This window comes from Berghia stephanieae, chromosome 6, assembly GCF_034508935.2.
Source record: "Berghia stephanieae isolate SIO BIC M18660-M18661 chromosome 6, UCSD_Bste_1.3, whole genome shotgun sequence".
Lineage (NCBI taxonomy): Eukaryota > Metazoa > Mollusca > Gastropoda > Nudibranchia > Aeolidiidae > Berghia > Berghia stephanieae.
The window spans coordinates 24,403,758-24,418,996 of record NC_088365.1 but is presented as its reverse complement, the minus strand read 5'-3'; the positions used below and the strand labels follow the sequence as shown (position 1 = coordinate 24,418,996).

General features: G+C 36.4%; 1 protein-coding gene across 4 annotated transcripts in view; it reads right to left on the bottom strand.

Annotated features, from left to right (window-relative positions):
- The window catches only part of LOC144974723 (E3 ubiquitin-protein ligase HUWE1-like), a 99,281-nt gene that overhangs the window by 35,401 nt on the left and 48,641 nt on the right, over positions 1 to 15,239 (bottom strand). For 3 of the 4 annotated variants that reach the window (XM_078917905.1, XM_078917909.1, XM_078917906.1), the window contains exons 44-53: positions 14,653 to 14,893; positions 12,941 to 13,124; positions 11,829 to 11,972; positions 11,250 to 11,425; positions 10,565 to 10,735; positions 8,417 to 8,711; positions 6,712 to 6,990; positions 4,890 to 5,032; positions 3,029 to 3,125; positions 2,030 to 2,188 (exon numbers count right to left, since the gene is read on the bottom strand). In XM_078917905.1, the coding sequence (XP_078774031.1) occupies positions 2,030 to 2,188; positions 3,029 to 3,125; positions 4,890 to 5,032; positions 6,712 to 6,990; positions 8,417 to 8,711; positions 10,565 to 10,735; positions 11,250 to 11,425; positions 11,829 to 11,972; positions 12,941 to 13,124; positions 14,653 to 14,893 (1,889 nt within the window). The remainder of the gene's footprint in view (positions 1 to 2,029; positions 2,189 to 3,028; positions 3,126 to 4,889; positions 5,033 to 6,711; positions 6,991 to 8,416; positions 8,712 to 10,564; positions 10,736 to 11,249; positions 11,426 to 11,828; positions 11,973 to 12,940; positions 13,125 to 14,652; positions 14,894 to 15,239) is intronic. The other variant, XM_078917907.1, reaches the window with a different exon arrangement.

The following is a 15,239-nucleotide window of genomic DNA, read 5'->3' as shown; positions in this document are numbered from 1 at the left end:
GCGCAATATCCACTAACCATGCTCAAAGCGGATCACAAGGCAACATGTATGACAAAGCATAACGACTGTAAGGCGATAGTACCATTATTTTTCCAACAGAGTACTCATTTTACACCTGATTACGGTAAGAAAATATGAGTAAAGAGCCTTTTCCAAAGACTCAACTTTGCCCCGTTCAGAGCAGGACTCGAACCCATGACCTACTGGTAAGAGAATGTGAGTAAAGAGCCATTTCCAAAGACTCAACTTTGCCCTGTTCAGAGCAGGACTTGAACCCAGGACTTACTGGTCCAAAGATGGATGTCATACTACTAGCCCACAAAGGCACATTGACCAAACAGTAACATTTATACAGCATATTTGCAAGGATTTACCATCCCTAATGCCCTTAAAAATATTTGTTTCCCCAGCAGGCCATAAAGTATCGAATTTCTCATAGCGTCTTGGGAAAAGGCACTTCATTCATATTTTCTCACCTTACTCAGGTGTAAAGTGATTACTTGGCCAATAAAAAATAATTACTTGGCCAATAAAAAATGATTACTTGACCAATAACAGTGTTGTCTCTGTCAAACATTATTTAAATTTGGCCTTACAGGCATCATGCCTCGACCTATATGTTAAGTGTTGCTGTTGGCTAAACCCCTTGTAAAGTGCTTTGAGCTCATTTAGTGGATATTGTAAAAAAAAAAAAAACAAGTACTCAATGCGTACTAGCACTCTCAAAAATATCTGCCTCTGCCTGTTGACAGGTATTGCTCACACCTGAGGAGGACACAATGTATTTTCCCCATCATTGTCACTAAACTGAACAATGATCAAGCTCATCATCTCTTGATTTTGTTAGAAGACGCGACAGCATAGAACTGAGTCACCAACGTTGAATCTAAGATTAACATTTTTATCTCTTAAAATAAAACAACCATCCCTGGGGATTGGAGTGACACTGTCCTGTTTGTTTGTTTGTTTTTAAGGGTTTTACAGCGCTCGCAACAAATTTAGGTCACATCAGCACCAGTTAAAAGGAAGAAAATTGGATAGTAAAAACATTCTAGATGTACAATTAAAAGGACTTGAAGAAAAAGTAAGACATAGGGAAATGGTACAAAAAGGGAACAAATGTAGATTCCAAGAGCACACGATCAGTGTATCTAGTTTGAGATTACCTAAATGTCTTACCCAGACACCAGCACAAGATCCCAATATGAGGAATACACTCAAATGTTTACAAATCTTATGTTAAAATAAAAATTAACAGTACATAACAGAGAGATGAATTACAATGAAAAAAATATCATCTCCCAAAACTATAACTATACGTTCGACTGTTTTCCTCCCTGCCAAGAAATCTGGCCAGGGTCAGGACAAAACCAAGTAATCACATTCCAAGACAAAGACAGAAAACAATTGGAAAACAGGGGGATAGAAGAGACAGCAAGTACCTCCCTGCGCACTATGGAAGGAGAGGAACCCCATCCAGAAATCACTTAAATGCTAATAAAAAATATATTATGTAATGTATTTTATAAACAACTGGAAATAACTAGCGGTCTGGGGATAATTTGAAAATATCTATCCCTTTCTTTTACTGTTTGTTTTTGTCAACAATCCTTCTAGATATGTAATGGGGGACTGTTTGAATTTTCTCCTTTGCATGGGTAGAAGTCCCTTATGCCATAACTTATAAATACAACCAAATAGGACATATATTTACATATAACATATCCGATAGTGTATGAAAAAAAATCCAATTAAAATAATGAAAAAAACACAATAAATTGCACTAATTAATTTGACAAAACATTCAGCCATCTAGGCAGTCCAACATGAACTGGCAGTCATGTGATTCTTAATTTGTGACCCAATTCGGAATTGGGGTATGAGGACGATATCAAGATTTTAGCACATATATTGTTTGCAAAATCCTTCATTACCATCCTATGTGTCTATATATATTTTTACATCATATGATAGTATTTGAAACTTGTCACTTACAATAATAATATGTTAAATTCAACAAGGTGATTACCTCTGTCATTGTCCCCTACATCAGCATCGTCTTCTTCATCCGATAACACTTGACTGACCATTTGAGAATCATGGTGGCCATTCTCGTAGTCGTCGTCGTCACCTTCCACCTCAACGTCTATCAGAATCTCATTGTCGTCAACTGTTGTCGACTCTCCAACTATGATCAAACAAACAAGCAAACATTTCATTTCAGTACTGTTGTGAATTTTGAATCATGTCTAGGTAATGATAGTGAATTTCAAACAAAAAAAAAGAGAAAGAGAGAGAGAGAGAGAGAGAGAGAGAGAGAGAGAGAGAGAGAGAGAGAGAGAGAGAGAGAGAGAGAGAGAGAGAGAGAGAGAGAGAGAGAGAGTGACATGAAATAATGTACTATTTTGAAAATGATACTAAGCTGCTTGAGGTAATGTACAAAAATAAAATATAACAGCTTAAAAAAAAAAAGAACAAAATACCAAACATAGTGGGTTTCAGACTCAAAGCCTTTCTTCAGCCAGTAACAAAAACAGAAAAAACGGGAATGGCATTTCGACATTGTACTTGTTTGCTGACTAGACGGACCAAATACTTTTCTGCCGCCTGTCTGGATTTTAAGTGACATGTTACGATCAAAACATAAAACTGCCATTTCTTTTTTCTTTTTTTGCGTTTTAAAAAACAAACATTTATTTGTATTTTTCTCTGCATTGCTAGAATTCAATGTCTATCATAAAATAAACAAGTTTTTGATACAAAAGATGAGCTTAAAATCTTCACACACAGCAATATATGAAATCTTTCTGACAAATCTTAATCTTAATTATATATTTTCTTTCATGCAGATAGTGCAACTCACACTTACAGAGAACATGAGGACATTAGAATATCGCGTCATATTTTTGTTTTTCCAACACTGAACGCCTTAAGGTTAAATGAAAACACACATAAAATTGATTCTATTTTTTAATATATTTTTTTCATTTCTATTGATGAAATTGATCCGTGTTTCCCCTCGACTCACCTTGTGAAATGGTCATTTCTGACAATACTTGAGACTCGGGGTCCGTCCCAGTATTTGTTTGTAAAATCTGAGACAAAACGTCATCTAAACCTTGTTCCTGTAAACACACAAGGCCACCAAATTAATATATATTATAGGGTTAGGGAGTGGTGATATTGATATATTTTTTTACTTCTACATATATCATTTCTTCATTATATATTATATTATTAATATATTAATGTAAAAATAATAATAATAATAATAATAATAATAATAATAATAATAATAATAATAATAATAATAATAATAATAATAATAATAATAATAATAATAATAATAATATATAATAATAATTAATATATATTATATATTATACAGTCAAGTCTCAACAATCCGAACACCTCCATTCCCAGCATTTAGTCCGGATTACAGTGACATCTGGATAGTGGAATCAGTCCATAAAGTGTACAAATAAAGAAGAAAAAACTCCATCCCCAGACAACCTGTCTGGATAATGGAGAGATCCGGATTGTGGAGTTCCAAATTAGAGAGATAAGACTCTACAACGGAGCTATGTGGTTGTGTAGTGTGATGCCTTTCAACCAGATGGTCCAGAGTTTGAGTCCCTTTTTGAGCGGAGTGTAGTTTGATGAACAAGAAATATGTAAAAAGCAATTGAAAAGAGCTTAAATTATAGTGCGGCTATGTGGTCTAGCGGTATGACTCACTGGAAGACTGGAATGTCCAGGTTTTGAGTGCCGCTCTGTGTGGCACATAGTTGAATCCATGGAAAAGGCTCTTTACTAACACTCACCATACTCGGGTGTAAAATGAGTACATGGTCATTAACAGAGTTGTATATGGGGTGTGTGTGGGGAGGAATTGTATTATCCCCAAAGAGGCATCATGTGTCTCGTTTTGACATGTCAAGTGTTGCTGTTGGCATAGTATTCATTGTAAAGCGCTTTGAGCACAATTTAATTTTTTTTAATTTTTAATTCTTAATTTTTTTTTGGGGGGGGGGGGGGGGGGGGGGGGGGGGGGGGGGGGGGGGGGGGGGTTATATACCAATATAAAGAGGTATTCAATAGTCAAATCAATGTATCCAAAGCAATATTTGAGAGCCGGTCAGCACATGTGCCTGATTTGTTTCCTGTTCTGGGTAAAGGATAAACATTAGGTTAAGCTTAACGTTCTTTGTTTTTATCGGTTTTACAGCACTTGCGCCAACTATAGGTCTTTTCACCACCAGTAAAAAAAGGAAGATGATGGAGAAAATAGTGCCAATCTGAGGTTAGAATCACCGAAGAAAAAGCAAGACAGACAAAGGAGAATGGTTCAAATCATCAATCAGAAGATTCCACGAGCAAATCATCAATGTTGTCTATTTTGACACGACCTAAAAGTCCCATTCAGTCATAAGTAAAAACCAAAAATTAATAGAACAGCTTCAAAAAAGAGCAAAATACCAAACACAGAGAATTTCGGGCTCAAAATCCTTCTTCAGCCAACAACAAAAAACAATTAAGACATAAATACATTACTAAATTCCAGATCCAGATCTGGAATTTAGTAATGTATTTATGTCTTTATTACTTTTTACAGTCCACAGCTTCTAACAGCCTAGTATCATTTTGATCCAGTCATAAGCAAAGGATTCCACTAATAAGCATACGGTCAAATGTTTACAAAGTACAATTTATGGTCAAAACTAAAAAAAACAAAAAAAAACTATAATAGTATAAAACAGAGAGATGACTTGTAAGGAGAAAAAAATACCGTCATCTTATTCTTCTTCATCATCATCTCACTGCATAAAACCCCACCAAAATAAAGAAATATAGGGGGTGGGGATGAGAGGGGGGAAAAAGGCCATTACCCGGTTGAAAGATTCTGGCTCCACTATATGGTGGTCAGTGGTCACTTCCAGGTTACTCTGGGCCTCTGGGTTATTGGTCACATCTTCGATGGTCACATTCATTTGAGAGCCAGCCATGGCATTTGTCTGATTGACTTCATTGTCTGGTTCAAGGATAAACATTAACTCTATTTCTGAGGTATTAAACAACATCGGAATTCCTGATTTGGGATGGCAACACACCTCTTCACTATCAAATGTGTGGCTGGCTGGCTGCGAAAACCCGGAAAGATGAGCAAATTTCATAAAGTGAGTTTATGTGTGCAGTGGTGCAGACCACACCTTTCTGATCATCTTTAAATTTTCTTTCTATGTCTATTAGAACCCAAGTTATGAATTTTTTTCAGAATAAAAGTTGTTGCTCTGGGAAACACTTTATCTTCAATTTTGGCTCATATCTCGAATCGAAGCTTGCCGCATCTTCCCAGGTTTTCTCAGCCAGCCTCACAAATAAGAAAATATGTGGAAAATCCTATTTCCTGGTTATGGATGTCAACACACTCCATGACTATCAAATAAGAAAATATGTGGAAAATCCTATTTCCTGGTTATGGATGTCTACAAACTCCATGACTATCAAATAAGAAAATATGTGGAAAATCCTATTTCCTGGTTATGGATGTCAACACAAACTCCATGACTATCAAATAAGAAAATATGTGGAAAATCCTATTTCCTGGTTAAGAATGTCTACACACACTCCATGACTTTTTTGTAGGAAAATATGTAGTAAGTCTGATTTCTTGATTTGGGATGTACAGTATACTGCCTATTATTATTATCATCATTACCGTCATCATCATCATTTATTATTAATATTATCATCATCATCATCATCATTACCATTATCAATTTTACTCCCTAAATTTTGGTTTTCAAATTCCAAATAGGGAAAAGAAAATCTTGATTGGTCAGATTTGTCTCCCAGAAAATCTGTATACAAGTGTGGATGGTGAAAAGTTGAGTCCTTGGAAAAGACTTTTTACTCACACTCTCTAATCGTACTCAGGTGTAAAATGAGTATCTAGCCATTAACAGTGTAATATTGCCTTACAGGATTCATGTCTCTCGTCCTATACCTTAAGTGTTGATGTTGGCTTGGGACCACTTTTTAAGTGTTGCAAGTACATTTGGTGGATAGTGTGCTGTTTGTTTTTAAGGGTTTTACGGCGCTTGCAACACATTAAGGTCCTATCAGCGCCAGTATAAAGGAGGAAAATAGGATAGTAAAAAGTTCTAGAATTACAATTAAAGAGCCTAAGAAAAAGCAAGACAAAGCGGAATTGGTTCAAATAGGAAACAGATGCAGATTCCAAGAGCACACTATCGAAGTATTTAGTTTGAGATCACCTAAAAGTCTCATCCAGGCACAAACGCAGGTCCCCACTAAGAGGAATACTCAAATGTTTTACAAATCATATATACGTAAACAAAAAATAAAACAGTGCATAACAGAGAGATAATTTACAAGACAAAAAATATCATCTCCCAAAACGCTAACTACACATTTGACTGTTCCCCTCCCAGCTAGGGTATCCGGTCAGGGCCAGTACAAAACTAAGTAATCTCATCCCAAGACAAAGACAGAAAGATGTTGGAAAACATCTAAGGAGATAGAAGACACAGAAAGTGCCCCCCTGACCACTATGGGAGGTCAAAACCCACCCAGATTGTGCTCTGTAAATGCTCAACTTTTTGTTTTGTCTTGAATTTTTAAAAAATTGGATTGTATTTGGCATGGATAAATACAAAATCACTCTTTTTTTTTTTTTGAAAAGCATACCATCATTACTCTCCTCCGTTGCCACTGGCTCCGACACAACCTGAGTGGTGGTACCGCCTTGATCTGGTACGGTGATGTGGTCCCCTTTCTTCATGGGGATAAACTTATCCGGCGAATTGACCGAGCGTGACAACGTCTCCATTGGTTTGAGAATGGAGTTGACCGTGGCGGCCAGGAAAGGCGAGGAGAGATCCAAACTGTGAGGAATTCGGGCCAAGTCGACGAGCATGTTCTTTTTGATGAGAATCTTCATCATGTTGTTGTTGATCATTTGCTGACCTGGAAAAAAAAATAAGGTGGATGGATGGATGGATGGATTATGGAGGCAGATCTACCCAGTTTAAAAATTGTTTATGTTTGCCTATATTTTGATCCAATAAAGCAGCCACTTAATTTTGGAGAGTGGGGGTAGAGGACAAACTTAAATGTAAAGTCACTTCTAACCGGTGAAGGTGTCCTATCATCAAAGGTAACAGGAAGTGAAATATTAAACAAAATAATTCCGCTAACATTGAAAAATAAGTGGTGAGGCCTGTAGATGTCTGGAAGAGACAAACCAACAAAGTAATTCTGCTAAAATGTATTGTACAACAATGCTTGGATAATTCATCTTGATTTGATCTATTTTTAAAATAATTCAAGACAGTTTTGTTCATCGGAAGAAATGTTTAAAAAAGCATCTCAAGACTTTGTTATTTTCCAAATTGAATAGTTGATGCCTCTGTAAAGCGCTCTGAGCACTTCCACGTGATATGGTAGAGCGCTCAACAAATACAATGTATTAGTAGTAGTAGTAGTAGTAGTAGTAGTAGTAGTAGTAGTAGTAGTAGTAGTAGTAGTAGTAGTAGTAGTAGTAGTAGTAGTAGTAGTAGGTAGTGGTAGTGTAGTAGGTAGTGGTAGTAGTAGTGGTAGTATGGTAAGTAGTGTAGTAGTAGTAGTTTGTTGTAGTAGTAGTAGTAGTTGTAGTAGTAGTAGTTGTAGTAGTAGTGTAAGTAGTAGTAGTAGTAGTAGTAGTAGTAGTAGTAGTAGTAGTAGTAGTAGTAGTAGTAGTGGGTAGTAGTAGTATAGTAGTAGTAGTAGTAGTAGTAGTAGTAGTAGTAGTAGTAGTAGTAGTAGTAGTAGTAGTAGTAGTAGTAGTAGTAGTAGTAGTAAGTAGTAGTAGTAGTAGTAGTAGTAGTAGTATAGTAGTAGTAGTAGTAGTAGTAGTAGTAGTAGTAGTAAGTAGTAGTAGTAGTAGTAGTAATAGTATAGTAGTAGTAGTAGTAGTGTAGTATAGATAGTAGTAGTAGTAGTAGTAGTAGTAGTAGTAGTAGGTAGTAGTAGTAGTAGTAGTAGTAGTAGTAGTAGTATAGTAGTAGTAGTAGTAGTAGTAGTAGTATAGTAGTAGTAGTAGTAGTAGTAGTAGTAGTAGTAGTAGTAGTATGTAGTAGTAGAGTAGTAGTAGTAGTGTAGTAGAGTAGTAGTAGTATAGTGTAGTATAGTAGTAGTAGTAGTAGTAGTAGTAGTAGTAGTAGATAGTAGTAGTAGTATAGTATAGTAGTAGTAGTATAGTAGTGTAGTAGTATAGTAGTAGTAGTAGTAGTAGTATAGTAGTAGTAGTAGTAAGTAGTAGTAGTAGTAGTAGTAGTATAGTAGTAGTTAATGTAGTAGTAGTAGTAGTAGTATTATTATTATTATTATTATTATTAATAATAATTTCACTGACCTTTAAAGAAATGGCTTGGCAACTGGGTGGGATTGTGACAAGACTCTATCATCGTACTGATAATATTGGACAATGCCTGCACTCGCTGATGCTTGGCAGATCCCTCTGGGAGAGCTAAGGCTCGTTGTAAGGCTCCTTTCACTTCGGTTACCAAGGCCATCTGGGCATCAGGGCTGAGACTGCACGAGGCAATGCTTGCAATGAAAACTCGTGTCAGGGTGGGGCAGTCTTTATCCCCGACATTCTGACAGTTGGAGAGAAGGTTGTCCAAGACAAACGCCAACACGGTGCAAGACTTTTAAAGAGGAAGAAAAAAGATCAATATAAATAACTGAAAATATCCTAAGTTGGCAAAAAAAAATTGGCCACTAAATAATTAAATAAAATCCCTTTATTCATCCCATAGGGGAAATGTCATTAGGGTCTATTCAAAGGGAAGACTGGAATAACCCAGACATCAGCCGCAGTGCAGCTAGGGAAAGGTGACTTGTTCAAGGCCACACATCGCAGCGGGTATTCACACTCAGTACCTTTCGGGTAAAAAGCAAATACCGTACTGTTAAGCCATGCTGCCAGAGATGTCAACCACAAGATTCATAAATGTGTAATTTGGGAGTAAAAATTGTGTTTTGTTTTTGTTTTGTTTTTAAGGGTTTTATGGAGCTTGCAACACATTTAGGTTATATCAGCGCCAGTAAAAAGGAAGAAAATGGGATAGTAAAAAGTTCTAGAATTACAATTAAAGCACCCAAGAGAAAGTAAGACAAAGGGGAATGGGAACAAATAGGGATCAGATGTAGATTACAAGAGCATACCACCAATGTACTTAGTTTGAGATCACCTATAAGTCTCATCCGGACACAAGCACAAAATCCAACAAAGAGGAATACACTCAAATGCTTACATTATACATTAAAAATAACAAATATAATAATACATAACAGAGAGATGATTTACAAGGAAAAAAATATCATCTCCCAAAACAATAATTATGCATTTGACTGTTTCCCTCCCAGCCAGGACTCCGACGAGGGCCAGGAAAAAAACAAGTAATCTCATTCCAAGACAAAGACAGAAAGCATGTTGGAAAACAGATATAAGGGGATAGAAGACACTATGGGAGGTCAGGAACCCCACCCAGAAAAATTGTGTAATTTCAACAACAACAAAAAAATGTATAATCCAGTGGGATCCCTATTTGATGAGTAAAAGTTGTTTGTTATTCTAAATTGAGCTTTTATATAGCGCAATATCCACTAAATGTGCTCAAAGCGCTTTACAAGGGGTCCCTGTCCAACAGCAACATTTAACATTAAGGACTGTTAGGCGATATTATCATTTTTTTCAGACAGAGACAACGCTGTTAACGGCCAGGTACTCATTTTATACCCGAGTACGGTGAGAGAATGTGAGTAAAGAGCCTTTTCCAAGGATTCAACTATGCGCTGAGCGAGGCTCGAACCCAGGACCTTCCGATCCGAAAGCGAGTGTCATACCACAAGACCACATAGCTGCAGAGTAAAATTGAACGTGGTTTGTAGTGTCATGACAATATATAAACATTCTAACTATAACATAAGCACAAAGTGAAATTATTGTATTCAATCAATCAAGAAGCAAATTCCCCAGTGATAAACCAGAAAGTTTTAATGACGTGATAATGATTTATATGACTTTATTAGAGGGGAAAATGGCTGCCTGTCCAAATTATGTAATTTTCAAAGATTTTTGCATTTTTCGTAACCATTTTTACATTAAAACATTTCTAATGAAGTTGACATCTCTGAATGATACTAATTGGAGACAATGGGGCCAATACTAGGCGCACATATTGGTAGGTCTGATAACCGAATGCAATTAGGGGCCCATTTTAACATTGGTGTAATGGACAATATTTTGCATTGGTTTGATAGAATTTCCATGACAACAATAAGCCCATAACAAATTGGGTTATCAGACCTGCAAAATAGGTAAACATCGATCCAGTCCAATTGCATTCCGATCCATAACTCTGGTACCAGGTCCGATTGGCCAGCTTTTCATACTTTTCATAAAATGCCACTGTTTTTACATTAAAAAGTTTGTATAATACTCTGAATAATACTTATTTGAGACAATGGGTTGAATGAATTGATATCCCATCCATACCTCTGGCACCAGGTCAGACTGGCCAGCCTGGTAGGTGTAATGAGTGATGAGCTGGACACAGTTACCATAGGAACGGATTATCTCTGAAAGGAGTCGGAGGATGGCTGATTTGGGAATCAACTGTTTGGAGCTAGCAGGGCTTTCATCGGCTGATGGAGTGTTGTCCTTTGTCTGAAAATAATGAATTAAATTTTTAAAATTTTAAAGACGTATGAGCATTGGAAAGATAAGAACAGAAGAAGAAAAATAATTGAGCATCTATTATTGAAGAACACATTTCATCATAATCTTAAATACGAATCTGGCCCGTTTGTTTGGAGGTTCTTTTAATTAATTTTATTTTTTGGTGTGGGTAGGGGGGGGGGGGGGGGGGGGGGGCAGGAGAGAGAGCAGACCTGCCTACTTGAAAATTGATGAAAAGTTCGTAATTTTTAGGAGTTAATAATCGTAGTTGCTATAATTCACTTTAAAAATCGACAATTTTCCCTCACAAGGATTAAATAAACTTCAAAATCCAATTAAAAATATATGTTGTCTAATATCAACCCTCATTTTCAATAAGTTTTAATTGACTAAGAGATACTCATGAAGTTCTGAAATTGGAGCCAAAATTTGGTAATTTTACAAATTTTTCGTTGTAATAGGCAGGTCTGAGAGAGAGAGAATGAGACACAACACAACCCACCGTTGTCGCAGCAGCAGAAGTAGCATCCCTATCCATGACGGATGATGCAGTACTTGTGGTGGGCCATGCATGGTTGGATCCATCTCTTGATTGCTGGTTCTGGCACTCGGACATGAAGTTATTTAATGCATCCACAATGTTCTCCATGGGTTTCTCTGTGCTTTTGCCTTGAGGTGCTGAAATGATTGGAGCAAAATTATGGTCGCTCATAATTGTTGTGTTAACTGACATTACAAACTACATAGTTGTTGCATTAACTGACATTACAAACAACTATTTCTTCCTACTACTACTAGCTACTAACCACCACCACCACTGCCAAATATGTATAAGGACCTTGAAACCAAGACAAAAAAAAATGGAATGTACCATTTACACCATTGACATAGATTTTTGGAAATATAGAAAGATTACTGAGGGTCTCGACCCCCAGCAAATCTCCATAGTGGAAGAAAATAAGAGAGGACTTGAAATAGTGTAAATCCGCTAAACAGCAGAAATTTGACACCCATGATATATACCATAGTCGTGAATCAATATTCTGGCATTCAATCTCTGAAAACAAAACTTTCCACTTACTTTCTTTATTGCAAACGATGAGAGCGTTGAGTAGATCCCAGATAAAGTTCTTGATCCAAGGGTTCACCAGAGACTCCAGTTGCTTTGTAGGTGTGCATTTCAAAAACTGAGGGGCATTCACTACAACACGAGTGTCGTCATTTTCTGAAAATATGAGGGAAAATCGCTAAACAGTGCCAGACAAAGCAGAAAGAAAAATACAAAAAAGAAATAAAAAATCCCCCAAAAAATCAGCCCGCCTTGACAAGGGAGGTAGTCCGATTTTTTGAGGATGTTTTTTTTTCCCTTGCATTTTTCTCTCTACTTTGCCTGGCATTATTTCAGATCTTTAACTCTCTCTAGAGTTCATTTGCATGGAAAATCGAACAATTTTGTTTGAATTTCAAGCATGGTGAACTTGGAGAGAGTTTAAGTTTAACACAAAATACTTGAATTATGTGCTCAAAGAAATCTAGCTTGGGTTTGGGTTTTTTTTATGAGAGAGAATGAACAAACAAAAGTTATGAAAAAATATAGGATAGAGTACTTGTCATGAATAGTGTGTGTTTGATCTTTTTAAAGTGTAGGATTACAAAAAAGTTTAAAACTTAAGAACATCTTATTACAAAATTATGAAAAACATACCAAAAGGATGCACAATCCTCTAAAGTTTTGTTTGGCATTAATATTCCATTGCTATTTCATCTTAATAATTCACAACAGCTAAGCAAGAAAAAATAAACTGTTTTTTCTCTATTTTGCTAGAATTTTGTAATGCCAATTTGAGAGATTTTAAGCGTTAAAAAAACACTAAATGCGATCTGAGTTTTAAAAAATGCATTGCCTTAACTCTTAGGGTCGTTCCCTGAAAACGGTAACTGAAGTAAACTGGAATGCTTCACAACACAATACTTAAGATAATTTATTAACAGACCCTCAGACCTGATTACCAGTCAGATGGGCTATCTGACAGGCAATCAGAAGGTCTAAGGTTCGATCCCCAGTCGAGGATGACTGATTTTTTGGGATGGTTTTTTTTCTTGTATTTTTCTTTCTTGCTTTGTCTGGCACCTTTCACAGACACTTGTTCAGTTATTTTATCAAACAGCCTGTAACTCCCAGTAAGGCCTTACCTTTTCCATTGAAAGGAAGAGTGATTTGAAGCGTATCTTTGGCCACACGTGAAAACAATTCCAGGTTTCTACAGGCAGCAGGTCCCAAAACTCGCAGGACGTAATGCATCTCCTTGGAGCCCACCCCTCCCTGACTCACTCCACTTCTGCATGAGCCCATGCCAGCACACACATTACGCATCACCTAGTGGGAGAGTACATTTATTCAAGACATCAACTTTTAAATGAAATAATTTCAGAATTTTGTAATTTTCAGTTAGAAATCTATGCCAACTTCTCATATCTTTAAATAGGTATCTTCCTTCCAATGAAGTCTCAAAAATGAACTTTTAGAGAAATTTGTAATAACCTCTCATATTTCTAAATAGGTATCTTCATTCCAATCAAGTAGGTGATCTCAAAAATAAACTTTTATTAAATGAATTACTTGTAATAATAAATATATTTCCCTTTCTATACCCTGAAGGGAATATTTGCCTTTTAGCTCCACTCCAAGGGAAGACGACAGGAATAGCCCAGAATCCAGTTGGAAAGCAGAGTGCAGCTAGGGCAAGGTGACTTGTTCATAGCCACTGTGCAGCAAGGAGTCAAAATCTTTACCTTCTGGGTACAAAGCAAAGATATACCACCACGCTGCCACAGTTGTGTTAATAATTTTCTTCTTCTCGTCTGTAGTCCTTCAGAGCCATTATGCAGATAGAACCCCATTTATCCCAGTTTCTATAGCGTGAAACATGCAATAACAATTGCTTGCTACCCTTTGGATAGGAAGCTAGTCTATCGCAAAGCATTTTCCACCAGATTTAACAGACCCAACTACCCAATCACGAATGGGTAGACATATAAAAATCCCTTTGTGTGTAAAGCGAGTGCTCTACCAATTGATCTATCCGGTAGCTGTGTTAACATTAGCTACAAAAATTGATCAAGACGACATTCATTACTGTATTTGTTTTTTTAACATATCTTCAAGGCTAGCAAAGGAAACATAAAAGTAATTCTCTTCACACCAACTGAAATTTACAATCATGCTTACATATTTGAGAAATAAACTATAATTCCAAATCATTATTAAAATTAATTGTGGTGCGATATGAATTGAAATGAACATCTAAAATAAACATGTGGCCAATTGTTTTGCCACTAAATAATAAAAAGTAACTATACTTGGTTTAAATATTCATAGTGACCCGCCATTTCAATCTGGTATCATGTCACGATGAAAAGAGAATTTTTTAAGTTAAACTGATTAGAGATGTGACCTTTAACTTTCTAATGCAATTAGAATTTACACAGCTACCAACTTTCCAAAGAGCTAAAACGGGACATCCTAACGCACAACACCGTCATGACCCAAAAAAAAAAGCAGTATGTTTGGACTATTAAAAAGCATAATCTAAATTTAGAAAATTTTCTGTTCCATGTTTTAATTTGCTAGTCGAAAAAAGCATAAACCTGTGACATGCAAGGGTCCTTGCCATACGCATAATAAACAGTCCAATTTTTTTTTCCTCTCTCTAAATTTTTCTCAGAATACCAAATCAGGACCATCCCCATTTTATCAGGACAGGTGGCCGTTATAAATTTATATTCTTTTTTTTTTTATATGAAACAAACAATGTAAAGCAAAAGTCTCACATTTCAGAATATAAATTTAATTTTCACCGGCAAAACCATTCAGATATAATACCATTTTAGAGACAGATATATACCTTTTCCATGCAGTACCGCAAAGAGACGGGTTCCTCCAAAATATGTCGGAAAATGAGAGTCGCCAGGTTAAGGAAACCTTGGAAGTTAGAGTCTTCAGTCAGAGAGAGTAGCCGCTGGGCTCCACCTTCGCACACAAACTGTTCAGCAAACTTATGCTCCCTTGTGAGTCTCAGAATTAATCTCATGGTGGCATGAAGACAGTCGGGAGTCAGTGGAATGCTGAGGTACGCACTCAATGCGCTGAAAGAGACGGAATATATTAACGTTAACGAGTAAGGGGTGTTGAAAACATCAAATTTTGGCATCAGATCTACTTTTACTGATGATTCAGACAATTTTATTCAAAATAATGCTTAATAATATAGATAATAATGTGACAATTTCAAATTACATAGAAGCGAAACTCTAATCAGGAGGTCAGGGTTCGATCACAAGTCAAGGAAGACTGATTTTTTGGGATGGGTTTTTTTTTCTTGTATTTTTCTTTCCTGCTTTGTCCGGCACCCGTTTCATTAACACTTGTTCAGATCTAAATAGTTTCTATTCATCAAGTTTGCAATAATCCTCACAATAAAATGCAGATCCA